This window comes from Carcharodon carcharias, chromosome 30, assembly GCF_017639515.1.
Source record: "Carcharodon carcharias isolate sCarCar2 chromosome 30, sCarCar2.pri, whole genome shotgun sequence".
Taxonomy (NCBI): Eukaryota; Metazoa; Chordata; class Chondrichthyes; order Lamniformes; family Lamnidae; genus Carcharodon; species Carcharodon carcharias.
The window spans coordinates 31,880,602-31,899,891 of NC_054496.1; the positions used below are offsets into that span (position 1 = coordinate 31,880,602).

A 19,290-nucleotide genomic window follows, 5' to 3' on the forward strand; every position below is an offset into this window, starting at 1 on the left:
GAAGTATTACCCAGGCATCGATTTGTAGTTGGTCCACAGAAGTATTACCCAGGCATCGATTTGTAGTTGGTCCACAGAAGTATTACCCAGGCATCGATTTGTAGTTGGTCCACAGAAGTATTACCCAGGCATCGATTTGTAGTTGGTCCACAGAAGTATTACCCAGGCATCGATTTGTAGTTGGTCCACAGAAGTATTACCCAGGCATCGATTGTAGTTGGTCCACAGAAGTATTACCAGGCATCGATTTGTAGTTGGTCCACAGAAGTATTACCCAGGCATCGATTTGTAGTTGGTCCACAGAAGTATTACCCAGGCATCGATTTGTAGTTGGTCCACAGAAGTATTACCAGGCATCGATTTGTAGTTGGTCCACAGAAGTATTACCCAGGCATCGATTTGTAGTTGGTCCACAGAAGTATTACCCAGGCATCGATTTGTAGTTGGTCCACAGAAGTATTACCCAGGCATCGATTTGTAGTTGGTCCACAGAAGTATTACCCAGGCATCGATTTGTAGTTGGTCCACAGAAGTATTACCCAGGCATCGATTTGTAGTTGGTCCACAGAAGTATTACCAGGCATCGATTTGTAGTTGGTCCACAGAAGTATTACCCAGGCATCGATTTGTAGTTGGTCCACAGAAGTATTACCCAGGCATCGATTTGTAGTTGGTCCACAGAAGTATTACCCAGGCATCGATTTGTAGTTGGTCCACAGAAGTATTACCCAGGCATCGATTTGTAGTTGGTCCACAGAAGTATTACCCAGGCATCGATTTGTAGTTGGTCCACAGAAGTATTACCCAGGCATCGATTTGTAGTTGGTCCACAGAAGTATTACCCAGGCATCGATTTGTAGTTGGTCCACAGAAGTATTACCCAGGCATCGATTTGTAGTTGGTCCACAGAAGTATTACCCAGGCATCGATTTGTAGTTGGTCCACAGAAGTATTACCCAGGCATCGATTTGTAGTTGGTCCACAGAAGTATTACCCAGGCATCGATTTGTAGTTGGTCCACAGAAGTATTACCCAGGCATCGATTTGTAGTTGGTCCACAGAAGTATTACCCAGGCATCGATTTGTAGTTGGTCCACAGAAGTATTACCCAGGCATCGATTTGTAGTTGCTCCACAGAAGTATTACCCAGGCATCGATTTGTAGTTGGTCCACAGAAGTATTACCCAGGCATCGATTTGTAGTTGCTCCACAGAAGTATTACCCAGGCATCGATTTGTAGTTGGTCCACAGAAGTATTACCCAGGCATCGATTTGTAGTTGCTCCACAGAAGTATTACCCAGGCATCGATTTGTAGTTGGTCCACAGAAGTATTACCCAGGCATCGATTTGTAGTTGGTCCACAGAAGTATTACCCAGGCATCGATTTGTAGTTGGTCCACAGAAGTATTACCCAGGCATCGATTTGTAGTTGGTCCACAGAAGTATTACCCAGGCATCGATTTGTAGTTGGTCCACAGAAGTATTACCCAGGCATCGATTTGTAGTTGGTCCACAGAAGTATTACCCAGGCATCGATTTGTAGTTGGTCCACAGAAGTATTACCCAGGCATCGATTTGTAGTTGGTCCACAGAAGTATTACCCAGGCATCGATTTGTAGTTGCTCCACAGAAGTATTACCCAGGCATCGATTTGTAGTTGGTCCACAGAAGTATTACCCAGGCATCGATTTGTAGTTGCTCCACAGAAGTATTACCCAGGCATCGATTTGTAGTTGCTCCACAGAAGTATTACCCAGGCATCGATTTGTAGTTGGTCCACAGAAGTATTACCCAGGCATCGATTTGTAGTTGGTCCGCAGAAGTATTACCCAGGCATCGATTTGTAGTTGGTCCACAGAAGTATTACCCAGGCATCGATTTGTAGTTGGTCCGCAGAAGTATTACCCAGGCATCGATTTGTAGTTGGTCCACAGAAGTATTACCCAGGCATCGATTTGTAGTTGGTCCACAGAAGTATTACCCAGGCATCGATTTGTAGTTGATCCACAGAAGTATTACCCAGGCATCGATTTGTAGTTGGTCCACAGAGAAGTATTACCCAGGCATCGATTTGTAGTTGGTCCACAGAAGTATTACCCAGGCATCGATTTGTAGTTGGTCCACAGAAGTATTACCCAGGCATCGATTTGTAGTTGGTCCACAGAAGTATTACCCAGGCATCGATTTGTAGTTGGTCCGCAGAAGTATTACCCAGGCATCGATTTGTAGTTGGTCCACAGAAGTATTACCCAGGCATCGATTTGTAGTTGGTCCACAGAAGTATTACCCAGGCATCGATTTGTAGTTGGTCCACAGAAGTATTACCCAGGCATCGATTTGTAGTTGCTCCACAGAAGTATTACCCAGGCATCGATTTGTAGTTGGTCCACAGAAGTATTACCCAGGCATCGATTTGTAGTTGGTCCACAGAAGTATTACCCAGGCATCGATTTGTAGTTGGTCCACAGAAGTATTACCCAGGCATCGATTTGTAGTTGGTCCGCAGAAGTATTACCCAGGCATCGATTTGTAGTTGGTCCGCAGAAGTATTACCCAGGCATCGATTTGTAGTTGGTCCATAGAAGTATTACCCAGGCATCGATTTGTAGTTAGTCCACAGAAGTATTACCCAGGCATCGATTTGTAGTTGGTCCACAGAGAAGTATTACCCAGGGATCGATTTGTAGTTGGTCCACAGAAGTATTACCCAGGCATCGACTTGGGGCTGGGTATTCTCTGAGGGGTAACGACCTAATGGGATTTCCAGTTAACATTGGGAGGATCAGGAACTTTTTAGGATGAGGTCTTATCATTTCTTAACAAATGGATTGCATCGGAATGGAGGCCTTATGAGACAAGGTGGGAAATAATGACAGGAGAATGAAGCGACATGGATGTCCTTAGTGGAAAATGTCCTGTTTAAAAAGGTGTCGTGTTCACAGCTGGAATTTTGTGTGGTGTTGGGTGTTTGGAATTCACTGCCTTGTTTGGTGGTGGAGGCAGAAAACTTCAATTCATTTATAAGGCACCTGGATCTACACTGAAAGTGCTGTAACCTGTGAGGCTATGGACCAGGTGCTGGAAGGTGGGATTACAATGGGATTACAGGTGGGATTACACCTGGATCTACACTGAAAGTGCTGTAACCTGTGAGGCTATGGACCAGGTGCTGGAAGGTGGGATTACAATGGGATTACAGGTGGGATTACACATGGATCTACACTGAAAGTGCTGTAACCTGTGAGGCTATGGACCAGGAGCTGGAAGGTGGGATTACAATGGGATTACAGGTGGGATTACACCTGGATCTACACTGAAAGTGCTGTAACCTGTGAGGCTATGGACCAGGAGCTGGAAGGTGGGATTACAATGGGATTACAGGTGGGATTACACCTGGATCTACACTGAAAGTGCTGTAACCTGTGAGGCTATGGACCAGGAGCTGGAAGGTGGGATTACAATGGGCAGCTAGTGTTTTTTTATTTTTCAGCCAGCGCAGGCATGACGGGCTGAATGGCCTCTTTCTGTGTTGTAACTTTTCTATGTTTCAAAAGTGAAAAGAACAAGGAGACATTAGTGTCACAGTGTCGAATGCTGGGGATTGAGAATGTGGGATTAGGTGGTAAGGCCGGGGGTCAGGAAGTTGCAGAACTTAACAGAGCAGCGAGTGGCAGCTGAGAATTGAATAGGTAACTGGAGGTTTCAGGCACCTGGAGCAGCCAGGACAGCCCTGATCCTGGATCAGCATTTTGCGGATCAGAACAGAAGTCACGATTTAGAGAGAGGAAAGTCTCAATTGCAGCATGGAGACCTGGCCAGGCACGGTAGTTAGAGAGACTCCCTTCACCCACATCCTGTGAAGGGGGTGGAATGGCAGCAAGTGGCAGTGCTAGCTTGCCCAGCGGAGACAGAAACTGATGAAACCTTGCGCTGTTTAGAGGATTTCCCAATTGCCAAGGTTGAAAAGGGGTCTTTGGAAGTACGACCGCCGGTCCCTGACTTCGGAGCTCTGAACCTGTGTGGTTTGAGGAGGGTGACGTTAAGACAGAGGAGAATTTAATAGCCCTTTGGCTTCTCAGACACTTGTTACCCAAGAACAGTGGCTGGACCATCTAGAAACAGAGCGAGTAGGAGGAGCGCAGTTGAGCGAACAAGGTGGGAGCCTGGCTGTGAGGCCTTTCACTTCCTATGGAGGTTGAGAAGGTCAGACTACTTTTGTGGATCTGGGGATGCTTGGCATGAGAGAGGAAGGGTAAAGTGGCTGGACCTGACAGGAAGAGATGTGAAGTTAATATTAGTGTGAATATGAGCTTTCTCACAGCTGTGAAAGGGTTCCATTAAAAAAAAGCCCTGGATTAGGGAAAAGGGTTAGGGGAAAGAAAGCTTAAAAAGGCCCCCAGTAAAAGTTACAGCTGCTGGAGGAAATAAATAGGTGGCATGTTTCATTTTTAAGTAAAGGGCAACTGGGTTTTGTGGGGAAGCTTCCTGATCTTAAAACGCTTGTTTCCAGTGTGTTAAGCCACTGTCGCTAGTGGCGTGTGCTGTTTTGTGTTTGTAGGCTCTTTGCTCCATGTATGCATATTATTTCTGAGAAACTTGAGTCACATTTTTAGTTTTGAAATTGACTGAAGCTGCATTCCTTGGGCTCGAGACCTGGGCAGGAAACACCATTGTGGCAACGTGAGTTCATAACCCATTTGCGAGCTGAATGAAAATACGAAAGCTCGGCTGTGCTCATTTCGATTTGAGATTCCACACTCCGAGTTGTGGTGGTGGGGGGTGGGGGGGTTGGTGGTGGGGGCCGGGTGGTGGGGGGTGGATTTTGGATAACTTCAGTTCAATATTCTGGGTTTTTTCTTAATTCATTCATGGCATGTGGGAATCACTGGCTAGGCCAGCATTTATTGCCCATCCCTAATTGCCCCTCTTCAGAGGGCTTTTAAGAGCCAACCACATGGCTGTGGGTCTGGAGTCACAAGTAGGCCAGACCAGGTAAGGACAGCAGATTTCCCTCCCTAAAGGAAAGGACATTTGTGAGGTGGTGTGGATGTACTGGAGGTTACAAGCTGTGGAATGTCCTGCCTGCTAACAGTTCCTGTGATTCAATGCTGAAGGGTTTACTGCAAAGTGAATGCTAATCCTTTTTTTTTAGTTTTACTCTGTTTTTACAGCTATTTGGAAAGCCACATGAGGACAGAAAAACAAAGAAGCGATTTACTTTTTTAAAAAATAAAGTATGTGTGAATGTCTCTGCCACTGGTTTTGCCTTTTTTAAGCTTTAGTGTTTGCATAATAAAATATTGGTCTGAATTAAATTGGAATTACGGAGGTTAATTAACCTGTTAAATTGTGAAAACCCAACTTTCATAGCAGCCACAGTGATGTTCTGGTGGTGGTAAATTTTAGACAGAAGATTGTCACATATATAAGTGACATTCTTGAATTTCTTACCAATTTCAAAGAGTCAAGTGATTTGAGAAGGCTCTGATTGTTTAATTATATTGATGATCCTGGAATGTATGACCAGGAAAGAAGAAAAGCAGACCATTCTGTTGCTGTATGATACCAATCTGAAGGAATCTGGTGGTTCGACTGAATTGTTCAGTGTTTTAAAGCTTTAAGATTTACTTGATAGCTGCAAGAAAGCTGACATCAATTGATGTCTCCGTTTGGCTTGTTTCGAATTGCAAGCTTGATTCCAGAAGCAATATCAGAATGACGCCTTTTAATTGATCCACCAGCCATTTTGTTTTGACAATTTAGCTGACGTTTAAGGGAATTGTTCGATATTATTTCGGGAATAGTATCAGCAAATGCAATGGAAACTGATTTGAGGTTTAGTTGGAAGTTTGAAGGCTGTGAGTGATAATATCTATCAGGATAATGGTAATTTAACATCCTGTGTGGAAGGATCTCACTCTATTATTGCTGAAACATAGAGATTAAATGAATTTATAATTGTAGGTGCCTCGAGAGGATGTGCACAGTTTGCATCCATGCCACAGGTTTGTTGTTACTGAGGATCAGGTCAGATATACGTACATCTGGAAGTTGGACTGGATTGTTCTAACCAACCTGTTCTAATTGTGGAGTGTGCAACACTGCAATGTTAGCAATTCAGAGCTATCACAGGTCAGCAGACTTTATAATAGCATCCAGAATCTGAGTTTGCAGCAACACTAACTGTGACCCTAATGACTTTGCTATTTGAAAGATGTAGAAATGGAGTAAAAAGGTTTCAGCAGCTTCAGTGTCAGAATCAAGCAATGGTTGTGGACATTAACCGTCACATGACTGAAATTGAGAACTCTTCTAACACACTGGATCAGGCTGGACATGTGAGCTGGAGGGAGTCATTGTCAGACAAAGCCCCAGAGTTCCTGATGTGATAAACACAGTGATACAGTCAGGTTTATGCTGGTGCTCTTTCAGTTGCTGATAATTTTTGGGCATGCGGCAAAACGAAGATGACATCTGGACAATGATATCGAACGGGCTAAAGGAACTGTACAAATCTTACCCAGATAGCTCCTGCTGGAAAGGAGAGAGAAGTGGGGGGATGCGGATTCACACTGCCCATGTAACTCAATGTCTTGAACCGACTGTGGGATCGGCACACGCAGAGTTAAAACAGCTCTCTGCTGAACGGGATGTGTTCTGAAACAGGCCGAGGGTAAGGATGAGGAATTGAGGGGACGTGTGATGGGTCTGAAGATGTTGGTCCGATCACTGTGTTTATAGTGACTGGAAAAGCTAAAGTGGAGCATATAACCATGGTAGCAGAATGAATGCTAAGTGCATCTTCTTGGCTTCATGTAGTTATTTTGATGCCAATTTTGTGTGTCATTTGATGTATAGTGATTTGGTGGTGGCATGCATGAAGTAGAGAGCAAAGGTAGAATCAGTTTGAGTATTGAGTAAACTCTTGTACATTGTAGTAATACTGGACATGGAGTTCTCAGTGAATAGTGAGCTCAATAAAGCCTCATATACATATTTGTGAAGTGTGATGTCTCGTTAAAGAACTAATTCTGCAGTTGCTACAACTGATGAAAGTGTACCCTGGTGTGTAAGGTAACAATGAATTATAACAAGAAAACAGTCCCAACATGCACCCTGCGCACAGGGGTCCGAGGCTCCCGGCGCTCATCCTGTGTGCATAGGTCTAATACTTCCTGTACACACTCTCAGGCACAGTTCTGAGAGGCTTGGTACATAGCCTTCGGATGCCAAAAGATGCAACTGTACCATCCCACACACAGAGATAATTACTTCACGTAATCACATTAAATATCTAATTTGTAGTGAGGCTTTCTCCAGGGAAGCTTTAAATTAACAGGCAGAAGGCTGCACACTAGGCTAAATCATCTTATTCAGAGAACGAACATTGGTGGCAATGATACATTAAAGAAGAAAAAAAGGTTATTTATACCAATAAGATTCTTTCCTTTCTTAAAAAATACACCTATCAATAAAAAAATACTCAAGTTTCCTTAACAATCTAAGTTACTGTTGCTAATGAGGCAGGCAGCCCTCAGAATGAAGAGTAATAGTAACAGCATCAGTGACCCTTCTGGATTTCAGTAGCATTGTTCAGTCTTTGGCCTTTCACTCAAAACCGTGTTTCCCATCATTAGGTTGCATTTGGTACGGTTTGAGTTTCAGGCATTCTACAATGGCTGAGTTAGCAATGACAGGATTGTGGCTTTAAGCTTGCTGGAAAGACACAGCAAGCAGCCGGAGTCGGGGGCAGCATCATAGTACACATTCGATTCACAGAAGAGGTTAAGAATCCTTCAAAATACGCCAGCTACCACCCATTGGCTCATTTCAAAGTAGCATCTGGAATAATGATTGAAAAAACATCCACCCGGAGTAACATCAGCAGCATTCCAGGGGAAACAAGGAGTATCCCGAAAGAGGAAAGGAAATGAGAAGCAAGACCTCATTTTACTTGCGACACAGTGGACAGGACCCCGTAGCACAGGCATCTGGAAACCCAACTCCAACATCAGGCAGCTTTCTTTTGTATGTTCATTGTCGGGATGTGGGCATCGCTGGCAAGGCCAGCATTTATTGCCCACCCCTAAGAGGGCTTATCTGTGACTCAATCCGTTACACAATGATATGGGGAGATGGAGTCACATAAGTTCGAGTGGGCATGGATGGCAGATTCCCTTCCTGAAAAGCATTAGTCATCAGGGTTTATGTCGGGGGCCACTCTGATTGAATGCTCATTTCAAACATACAAGGTCACAGCGCCACGTTTCAGTGCAGTTAGCCTGTGCTGTGCTAATATCTGTATCTATTTTAGTTTTAAGCTTGGAAATTAACATGTAAACCATATCACAACAACAAGATCACTGATCTGTAAATCGAGGAAGCTGCAGCCTCACTGGGTCGGACTGAGCCGTACATAATTCAACCATCTCTCAAAATTGTAAACCTTGATCAGGAGATTAGCTGAATTCTGGGAGGGGGGGTGTGTGTGTGTGTGGCAGGGGGGCTGTGTTGGCTTGTGGAGCGCTGTGGGTATTTGTGGGGAGGGGGGATGCTGTTGTTTGTGGTGGGGAGGGGATGTGAGGGACTATACAGGCAGTGCATCTTGTAAATTTGTAGATATTATCCACTGAGTGGGATCTTTACAGCCTGAATAATTATCAGAAAATAAGAGAGCCTAAAATGAAATTAAAAGATAAAGAGATGGAAATGTTGCACTGCCCAGCTCCTTAATCTTTACTCATCTTCAAATCTCACAAACTAATTGTTGACACTCACTGTAATTCTATATAAAGCTGCCCAACAATTGCTTGCACTTGAACCTGATAAGTATTATTATCCCTTCAGTTCTACTAAACATGATTAAAAGTTGCTACACTTTGTTTAGAGTTCATAGGTCAGGAATCAGCAATTGCCTCCTTACCACTGTGACCTGACACGGGAGGGAGCCTCTGGGTACAGCAGAGTGACACTGCGACCTGATGTGGGGTGGGATGGGGTGGGGGGCAGGGGGATTTGGACAGCAGGAGGGAGTGAGGCTCTGGGTATAGCAGAGTGACGGCATGGCCTGATGTGGGATGAGGTGGGGGTGGGTTTGGGTGTGGGGGTGAGGGAGTGGGGAGGGAGGGGGTGGATTTGAGCAGTGGGGGAGGGAGGGTGGGGGTGGGGGTGTGGATTTGGGCAGTGGGGGTGGGAGTGGGGGGGTCGGGGGGTGGATTTGGGCTTTGGGGGTGGGAGTGGGGGGTGGATTTGGGGGGTGGGGGTGGGAGTGGGGGGTGGATTTGGGGGGTGGGGATGGGAGTGGGGGGTGGATTTGGGGGGTGGGGGTGGGAGTGGGGGGGTCGGGGGGTGGATTTGGGCTTTGGGGGTGGGAGTGGGGGGTGGATTTGGGGGGTGGGGATGGGAGTGGGGGGTGGATTTGGGGGGTGGGGATGGGAGTGGGGGGTGGATTTGGGCTTTGGGGGTGGGAGTGGGGGGTGGATTTGGGTGGTGGGGATGGGAGTGGGGGGGGTCGGGGGGTGGATTTGGGGGTGGGGGTGGGAGTGGGGGGTGGATTTGGGGAGTGGGGGGGGTCGGGGGGGTGGATTTGGGGGGTGGGGGTGGGAGTGGGGGGTGGATTTGGGGAGTGGGGGGGGTCGGGGGGTGGATTTGGGCTTTGGGGGTGGGAGTGGGGGGTGGATTTGGGGGTGGGGATGGGAGTGGGGGGGGGTCGGGGGGTGGATTTGGGCTTTGGGGGTGGGAGTGGGGGGGGGTCGGGGGGTGGATTTGGGCTTTGGGGGGTGGGAGTGGGGGGTGGATTTGGGGGGTGGGGGGGGTCGGGGGGTGGATTTGGGGGGTGGGGGTGGGAGTGGGGGGTGGATTTGGGGGGTGGGGATGGGAGTGGGGGGTGGATTTGGGCTTTGGGGATGGGAGTGGGGGGTGGATTTGGGCTTTGGGGATGGAGTGGGGGGTGGATTTGGGGGGTGGGGATGGGAGTGGGGGGTGGATTTGGGGGGTGGGGGTGGGAGTGGGGGGTGGATTTGGGGGGTGGGGATGGGAGTGGGGGGTGGATTTGGGGGGTGGGGGTGGGAGTGGGGGGGTGGATTTGGGGGGTGGGGGTGGGAGTGGGGGGTGGATTTGGGGGGTGGGGATGGGAGTGGGGGGTGGATTTGGGGGGTGGGGATGGGAGTGGGGGGTGGATTTGGGGGGTGGGGGTGGGAGTGGGGGGTGGATTTGGGGGGTGGGGGTGGGAGTGGGGGGTGGATTTGGGGGGTGGGGATGGGAGTGGGGGGTGGATTTGGGGGGTGGGGATGGGAGTGGGGGGTGGATTTGGGGGGTGGGGGTGGGAGTGGGGGGTGGATTTGGGGGTGGGGATGGGAGTGGGGGTGGATTTGGGCTTTGGGGTGGGAGTGGGGGGGTCGGGGGTGGATTTGGGGGGTGGGGGGGGTCGGGGGGTGGATTTGGGGGGTGGGGGTGGGAGTGGGGGGGTCGGGGGTGGATTTGGGGGTGGGGGTGGGAGTGGGGGGTGGATTTGGGGGGGTGGGGATGGGAGTGGGGGGTGGATTTGGGGGGTGGGGGTGGGAGTGGGGGGTGGATTTGGGGCAGTGGGGGTGGGAGTGGGGGGTGGATTTGGGGGGTGGGGATGGGAGTGGGGGGTGGATTTGGGCTGGGGGGTTGGGAGTGGGGGGTGGATTTGGGCGGGGGGGTGGGGGGTAGTGACGGGTGGAGGGGCAGAGGGTTAAGACTCTGGGTACAGCAGAGTGACAGTGTTGACCTGACACAGGCTGAGACTGAGGCTCTTGGTGCAGCAGGTCAGTTTGGTTGCAGAACCTTATTTTGATAAGGCTTTCTAAAAGTATAAAAAGGTAAGATTGGTCAAAAATATATATATATAAATAAAAGCATTCTTTTTTAAAAAAGGCAGAGAGGAATTGCATCACATTTCAGAGATCGGTTCCACAAACATGAGGTGCTTGTAGCATTCGATATTTTTGAAATATGAAACCAGTGGCGAGATTTATTGCTGAACAAACCAGCCATTGAATATTAACAATATTTCGAGACGTAATCAAACTCCTTGAACATAATCTGCTCCTTCTCGGTGAGAATCCGGGGCTCTCGGGGTGGGGTCAATGTTGCCTCCTCTGCTGTAAACTCCTCGTCAAAATTGCTGACATCCTCTCGGTCTTTGATGGTGGGAACAAAAGGTGGCTTGACCTTCTTTGCAAGCAAGGCTTGCCAATCTATTTCCTGGAAAATAAAGTTTAAGAAGAATGAGCAATAATTCGAAATGTTTGGAGAGAAACATCTCAACAGGAGATAAATCAACACATTCCTGAAGCAGTTTCAGGCACCTGCACATAATCTGACAACCAAAGTGATGGCATAACAGAGGTTCGTGAAGCAACTCAACGCTTGAGCAGCCAGATCGCAACCATTTGCATTTCCAAGGTAACCATGGGGTCGGCAACAATGGCCTAGTTCCAGCTCTAATCATCTGGTCCGTGCCAAGTTCACTGCTTTGAGCCAGGATGGCAGTGCAATGTTTTAGAGATCTCAGGGATAGAGGCAGCATCAGCCAAGGTCCTTGTTCCCCTTTGGCAACAAGTGCTGACAGCTGTCAATGGCTGGATTAGGTTGGATTTGTTGCCATCTCCTGCTGCTGTGCTTGAAGAACCCTCTTGATAAGACTCACTGACGAGTTTGCGCTTGGACGAGGTATCAGATGAGGCTTGACTCTGTGCCCAAGCCCAAATCTATCGCCTCGGAGAAGGGGATTTAAACAAATCATTTCCTGCCTCTATTGAATTTTGTTTAAAAGCACTCCACTCTGAACTTGCTTTTTCTATAGTAAATACAAAGATACCCACTGGTGGTCTCAGTGCTCAGCAATAACTGGGACCGGACACAGCTGGTGGGACTGAAGGGTTGAACTGTCCAGTCCAAGGAATGTTTTTACTAAGCAGCGACCTGAAGGCACAATGCTGGGGTAAGGCTTGAACAGGATTCTCCCAAACTCCAGTGTGTCTTCAGCAAAAAGCCCAAACAAATAATGGAAATGGACAATGAGGTTGTTTCTCTGAAGTTCTGTCAAAGTTACAGCAGGAGTTTAGCAAATTTAGCATCCAGTCCTACTCTATACACACACACACACACAAACACAGACACAAAGTCAGTGTCCACACACACACACACACACAAACTCAGTGGCCACACACACACAGACAAACTCAGTGACCCCCCACACACACAGACAAACTCAGTGTCCACACACACACACACACACAGACAAACTCAGTGTCCACACACACACACACAGACAAACTCAGTGTCCACACACACACACACACAGACAAACTCAGTGTCCACACACACACACACGCACACAGACAAACTCAGTGTCCACACACACACAAACTCAGTGTCCACACACACACACAGACAAACTCAGTGTCCACACACACACAAACTCAGTGTCCACACACACACACGTACACAAACTCAGTGTCCACACACACACAAACTCAGCATCCACACACACACACACACACAAACTCAGTGTCCACACACACACACAGACAAACTCAGTGTCCACACACACACAGACAAACTCAGTGTCCACACACACACAGACAAACTCAGTGTCCACACACACACACAGACACACACAAACTCAGCGTCCACACACACACAAACTCAGTGTCCACACACACACACAAACTCAGCGTCCACACACACACACACATACACAGACACAGACACACACACAGGTGTGGCATGTGTGGTTTTTTCTGGTCATGGGTTGTGAGCGTCGCTGGCTAGGCCAGCATTTATTGCCCATCCTCAATTTCTCTTATTCGGGGGGCATTTAAGAGTCAACCACATTGCTGTGGGTCTGGTGTCACATGTAGGCCAGACTGGGTAAGGATGCCAAAGAGCAACAGAAAGCAGACAGAAAGCAGAGCTGCATTAAAGGCAGTTTTCACTATCAACAGACTCGGAGGTGACACATTCAGGAAATGCTCCTCCTAATATTGCAGCATAAATAACTACAGCCTCTGGATGAAGCTGGCATTACACCTGAACACTCTTTGCTTTGTTAACAGCACCTGGCTTTGGCTCTCTGCCATTCACAGCTGCACATCACTGGAAAGTTGAAGATTTTCAGATTGGGCAAGGGGGAGTTCCTGCACCTAAGACAGGATGCCAAGCTCCAGGCCAGCACAGCTCTAGCCACCAGCCCAGAGTAACCATTTGATTAGAAAAAAGGCATTTTTGGTTGATTTGAACTCTATAAAGTTAACACCAATATATTGAAACAGTCACGAGTACAAGCAGTGGCTCTGGGACTCAGGAGAGAGAGGTCCAGCTTGATCTGTGAACTCACCCTGAAGAATGGCTGCTTCTTCACTTCTTCTGCATCACGTTCACTGGACCCCAACCGGCGCTCAGGATTCCTTCGCAGCAACTGGACATCAATAAAATCATCATTTGGTCAATTAACGTGTGCTGCAAGTTCACAATATCCCGCCCCACAATGCTTTGCACATGCATAATTTTAAACTTCAAAGATACGGACGTTGAGAGGGGAGATGAGCTGCATTTTCTCTGCCACTCGAGTTGTCTCTGCTGTTAGCCTGATTCCTCTACTTCAATGCCGGGAAGACCGAAGCATCTTGCACTCATCATAACCAATGCAAGAATGCCAAATTTCAAAGGAAGAAATAATTTATACTGCATGAGGAAAGGGTGCTGATTGGTTCTCACGCAGTAAGAATTGTTGCTCCCTTTGAAATCTGGTATTCTTGCGAATCCGTCCTGATGAGTGCAAGGCGAAAAGCTTTGACAGCTTGTCTCTTTTTTCAGCAATACTCAAGGTCTCTTCTACCAAATGACTATGAATTTAAAACTTCATCCTTGTCTAGGTAACATCCTTTCTCCACTCCACCTCTGAGATCTCCTTCAGCCCGATATCCCCAAATACCTCCACTGGAAAATCAGTGGTAGAATGGCCTGTGCCTTTGACATAAATCAGTTTCCTTTTAACCTCAGCCACTGGATTCTGGCTACTGTGGCCTCATCCTTCTATCACCACTTTTACACGCACTCTCCTATATCGTGTTAATGTCTCTCATTATGCACCCCTCTCCCATAACTGTACGTCTGCCATGCGATCACATCCTATTCTCTGTACTAGTACTTCACTGGTCATTCTATTTTCTTTGAGTGTCTTCCTCTTCCCCTCCTTTACCCCTTTCCCTATACTTCTTTACAAAGGCTGTTCATCAGTTTTCCAGCATCTCCAGGGGATCATATCTGCATCTGAAGAACAAGTGCAAGAAGTGCATGGACTTCTCTGTCGTTAAGACAGAGAACATCTATTAAGCTGCCGCTGCCACTTTCCTCCCTTTCCTTGTCCACACAAGCCAAACATCCTTTAAGGTTCTTCACTGCCCTAGGCCTTGAACTCTCACCCTCTTCTAGTTTCTCCAACTCCCCTCATGCACTTGCTGAGCTTATCTTGTCCATGATGTCCATGACCTCCTGCTCCTTCAACCGATGTCCCAAACGACTGGCCATCTAATTTGTCTCCCTGGCCCCCATGTTAACAGAAATTAACAGTTCCCTCTCCTTGGGCACCATCCTGCTCCCCTTCAAATCTGCCTTCATTGCTACTGGAGGAGTATTGGAATGGTCAAATCTAGAGGAAACAAAGGGCTACAAGAGGGTTTAAGCAGTGGATGAGCTGGGCGGCTAGGGGTGGGGAAACAGGCTGTCCTGGTGAAGGAGAGATATGGGGTCAGAAACTCAGTGGATGAGAGGGAGGTGCCAGGAAGGTTAAGGCAATGGATTTTGTACACCCTGCATGCATTCACATTCCATTCTCATGGCTCATCAAATGTAATAAGCAGTGAAGCAGATCGTAAGAGACTTCAAGAGGACATAGATAGGCTTGTAGACAGAACACAGGATATATGCAGGAAAATGTGTGGAGATACATTTTAACAGGAAGACAGAGGACAGGTATTGCATGCTGCTGTGTGGTACAATTTGAAAAGAAGTGCAAGAACAGAGACACCTGGGGGCGTTTATGCAAAAATCTTTGAAGGTGGCAGGATAGGTTAATAAAGAAACTAATAAAACATATGGAGCCCTGGGCTGAATAGGGGCATACAGTACACAAGCCAGGAAGCCCTGCTAAACCTGTAGCCTAACCTAGTTCAGCCCCCGCTGGAGTACCGTGTCCATTCTGAACACTGCAGTTTCTAAAAGGACAAAGTGGCTTTGGAAAGGGTACAGGAGAGATTAGTTCCAGGGATGAGGTTATTACAGTTACATGTATAGACTGGAGAAGCTGGGGTTCTCCAATTCTTTTCAAATTGTACCACACAGCAGCATGTAATACCTGTCCTCTTTCCTTCTGTCAAATTGTATCTCCACACATTTTCCTGCTTGAATTTCATCTACCCTGTGCCCACCCATTCTGCCAGGAACTAAAGGAAAATTTGATAGGTGTTCAAAGTCATGAAGGCTTTAGATAAATAAAAATATATCCTTCTATTGGATGAAGGGTCAATAATCAAAGGGAATAGATTTAAGGTGATCAGCGAAGAAGTAGGGGCAACATGAGAAAAAACTTTTTTATGCAGCAAGGGGGTTAGGATTTAGAATGCAGAGTGATGGTGGATACAGATTGAATAGTGACCTTCAAAGGGGGACTGGATAAATACTTGGAGAAAAAAGTTGCAGAGATATGGAGGAAAGGGCTGGGAAGGGGGACCAATAGGGAATGTTTTTCTAAAGTGCCAGCAGACTCAGATGGGCTCTTTGTGTGTTTTACCGATCTATGATAATGTCTACAGTTTAATATGAACTTATAAATGGTTGCTGGAAACTTTTTCAACAGTGCAGAAACTATGACGTTATTAATAGCCCACCTTCCTGTCCTTTGTGTGCGCTCTGAATGCTGTGTAGTATTGTCCTGGTCTATATTAGCTCACATGAGTAAGTAACTGCGTCACACAAAACACAAACTATTCCTTTTATCCAGTTATTCTGTGCAACTTTATAATCTTCCACTTGATGGAAGCCTTGAGAGATTCGAAGGTTAGTGGCCTGGATTTTCGGTGAACAGAGAAGTGACAATACTCACCCTGGACCTTGAAGAAAGCTGCCTGCTCACAAAGACCTCGTGATCTCTGTGGTGTGGATTTCATTCCCAATGTTAATTTGATTCTGGCCCCAGATGTAGGGAATCTCCAGCGCCCAGCAACAGTGGCGTCATCAAGCAGGCTAAGTAAGTTTCCAATCATATTGGCGAATTTTTACAGCCAGCCAACCAGGAAGTCAAATACACTAATTACCCTTCAGTTTTTGATCATTTTACAAGAAGTGAAGTAAAGATGGGGACACACACACTGGATTAAGATAGAATATTAATTATCATAAACAGTCTTTAAAATTATTATTTTGAAAATCTACGGAATTTTATCATAATGGAGAAATTTCACATTCCTGAAATATAACATTTTCAGGGCCAGAGAGGTTGTTCAGCAATAATCATGACTTAGTATTCTGCTAAAAACCCAATTTCAGCTTATTCAACAAAGTGTGACTTATTCAAGGATTTTTACAGCAAAGCTAACAGCTTAAAAAGTGGAAATTTACATCAATTTAAGTGATTTCTAAGATTTCCACCTGCAAGAACTTTAACAACCCCGAGGTCCAGAGAATCACTGGTGCCAAATTCTGAATTTCCAAGTGTGCGGATGCCAGAATTTGCTGTTATGTTTCACAGGATGATGATGAACACTGACATCTTGCCTTAATTGCAACGGTAAATTCCAGGTCATTGGGTCATTATCTTCAGAAAGCTCACTGCTGCAAGTATATCTGAGGCATCCTCTCTCTTTGCTCATCTACAGAACCTTCAGCAACCTTGCTCCCTCTTGTTGAAGCTACCCCATTAATTTCTCCATCTCTCTACCTTTATAAACCTTACCTATATTTTTGGCCAACCTTCTAGTCACTCCTCCTAACGGTGCTTTTTGTCAGTTTCTCTATCCATTTCGCTGCTTCAGTCTCCCTCCCTACCCCGCATAGCTTTGCCGTGGGACCTCCTCTGCGTCAAAGCTTTCAGTGAAAGGTAAGATCATTTGTTCCTTTACCCTTCTCATTATGGCGATGGCCTCAGTAGACAGGAACCGTGGGTATCGAACCTCGTCATTGACGATGCTGTCAAACACTTCCTCCTCATCATCCCCAGGAAATGGCGACTGCAAAGCAAACAGTGAAAACTCAATTGTTGTGTCTACATCAAGCCACAATGGCCTTTGAATTACTTGTTTTAAATGCAGCTATCGTTGTACAGGACACGAAATGCCATTCTCTGTGGGGTGGCTAATATTCAGCAGAGCAACATGACTTACCTTGATTATTAATTATTATGCCAGCATCAATGGGATTTGACAAACCACCAGATTCAAATCTGCCACAACACAGTTAAGTTGCATAAAAAGATTGACTGTCTCAATCGCTACACAAACTTCTACACCCTCAACTGCTGACTCAAACTTCAATGCAAGTCCTGAATGGTAAGCAAGCTCCAGGCAAAATCCTTGATATGCACTTTGCTTTGTTCCTGCATTTATTCAATTCAGAATAGAGCCTTATTATGAGCTTGAGTTGCCAAGTGTCAATATGTAAGTGAGGTAGCAGTTGGAATGTGGGAAGGTAGATATGCAATCAGTGCAGATATGCAAGAGCATCTCAGACAGACAGCATTGGATGGATCATCCTCCGCCATTTCCGCCAACTCCAGCATGATGCCACCACCAAACACATCTTCCCTTCACCCCCCGGCAGAATTCCGCAGGGATCATTCCCTCCGTGACACCCTGGTCCACTCCTCCATCACCCCCTACACCTCAACCCCCTACCACGGCACCTTCCCATGCAAGGGCCCAAACACTCCTTTCAAGTGAAGCAGCATTTCACTTGCACTTCCCTCAATTTAGTCCACTGCATTCATTGTTCCCAATGCAGTTTCCTCTACATTGGAGACACCAAATGCAGACTGGGTGACCACTTTGCAGAACACCTTCGGTCTGTCCGCAAGCATGACCCAGACCTCCCTGTCGCTTGCCACTTCAACACTCCACCCTGCTCTCATGCCCACATGCCCGTCCTTGGCCTGCTGCATTGTTCCAGTGAAGCTCAACGCAAACTGGAGGAACAGCACCTCATCTTCTGACTAGGCACTTTACAGCCTTCTGGACTGAATATTGAGTTCAACAATTTTAGATCATGAACTCTCTCCTCCATCCCCACCCCCTTTCCGATCCCCCCCTTTTTTCCATTAATTTATAAAGATTTTTATTTTCCCACCTATTTCCATTATTTTTAAATGTATTTCCATCCATTGTTTTATCTCTATCTTTTAGCCTGTTTTGATCCCTTCCCTTCACCCCACCCCCACTAGGGCTATCTGTACCTTGCTTGTCCTGCTTTCTACCCTTAATTAGCACATTCCTTAGATAATATCACCACCTTCAACACTTCTTTGTCCTTTTGGCTATGACATCTTTTGGCTATCTCCATCTATCACTGGCCCTCTATCCAGTTCTACCTGTCCCACCCCCTTAAACCAGCTTATATTTCACCTCTCTTCTATTTTTACGTAGTTCTGTTGAAGAGTCATTCAGACTCGGAACTTTAACTGTGTTCCTCTCCGCAGATGCTGCCAGACCTGCTGAGTTTTTCCAGGTATTTTTATTTTTGTGTTGGATGACTTCTTTACTACCTTGATGTATACAGCACTGAAGATGGTCACTTTCTCCAAATATGCACATTGCTGCCAATACTTATTGTCCATCCCCCAGGTGCTCTGACAAGATGGTGTTGGACACTCATCACAAAATGTTACAAACAGGAGGCCACTCAGCCCATTGCACCTATGCCAGCAGTTTAACAGAGATTTCCAAATCAGTCCCACTCCTCGGTCCCTTCACCATTGCCCTGCAAATATTCTCCCCTGAAGTAGGCTCCTTTTGAAAGTTATTCTTGAATTTTCTTCCACCAGCAACACCACCACCACCACCACCACCAGAAAGCCTCATGGCATCAAATCAAATAGGGGTAAGGAAACCTCCTGATTACCATCTACCACCCTCCCTCAGCTGATGAATCAGTGCCCCTCCATGCTGAATGCTACTTGGAAGGATTACTGAGGGTGGCAAGGGCAAAGAATGTACTCTGGGTGGGGACTTCAAAATCCATTATGAAGAGTGGTTCGGTATCAACCACTACTG

The 19,290-nt window shown here is 46.6% G+C and overlaps 1 protein-coding gene across 1 annotated transcript in view; it reads right to left on the bottom strand.

Moving 5' to 3' along the window:
* Positions 1–10,966: 10,966 nt before the first annotated feature.
* Positions 10,967–19,290, bottom strand: part of pkn1a (protein kinase N1a) — a 198,207-nt gene continuing 189,883 nt past the window's right edge. Inside the window, exons 20-22 of the mRNA XM_041177068.1 lie at positions 17,149–17,256; positions 13,368–13,448; positions 10,967–11,230 (exon numbers count right to left, since the gene is read on the bottom strand). Coding sequence (XP_041033002.1) covers positions 11,027–11,230; positions 13,368–13,448; positions 17,149–17,256 — 393 coding nt within the window. The 3' untranslated portion in view covers positions 10,967–11,026. The remainder of the gene's footprint in view (positions 11,231–13,367; positions 13,449–17,148; positions 17,257–19,290) is intronic.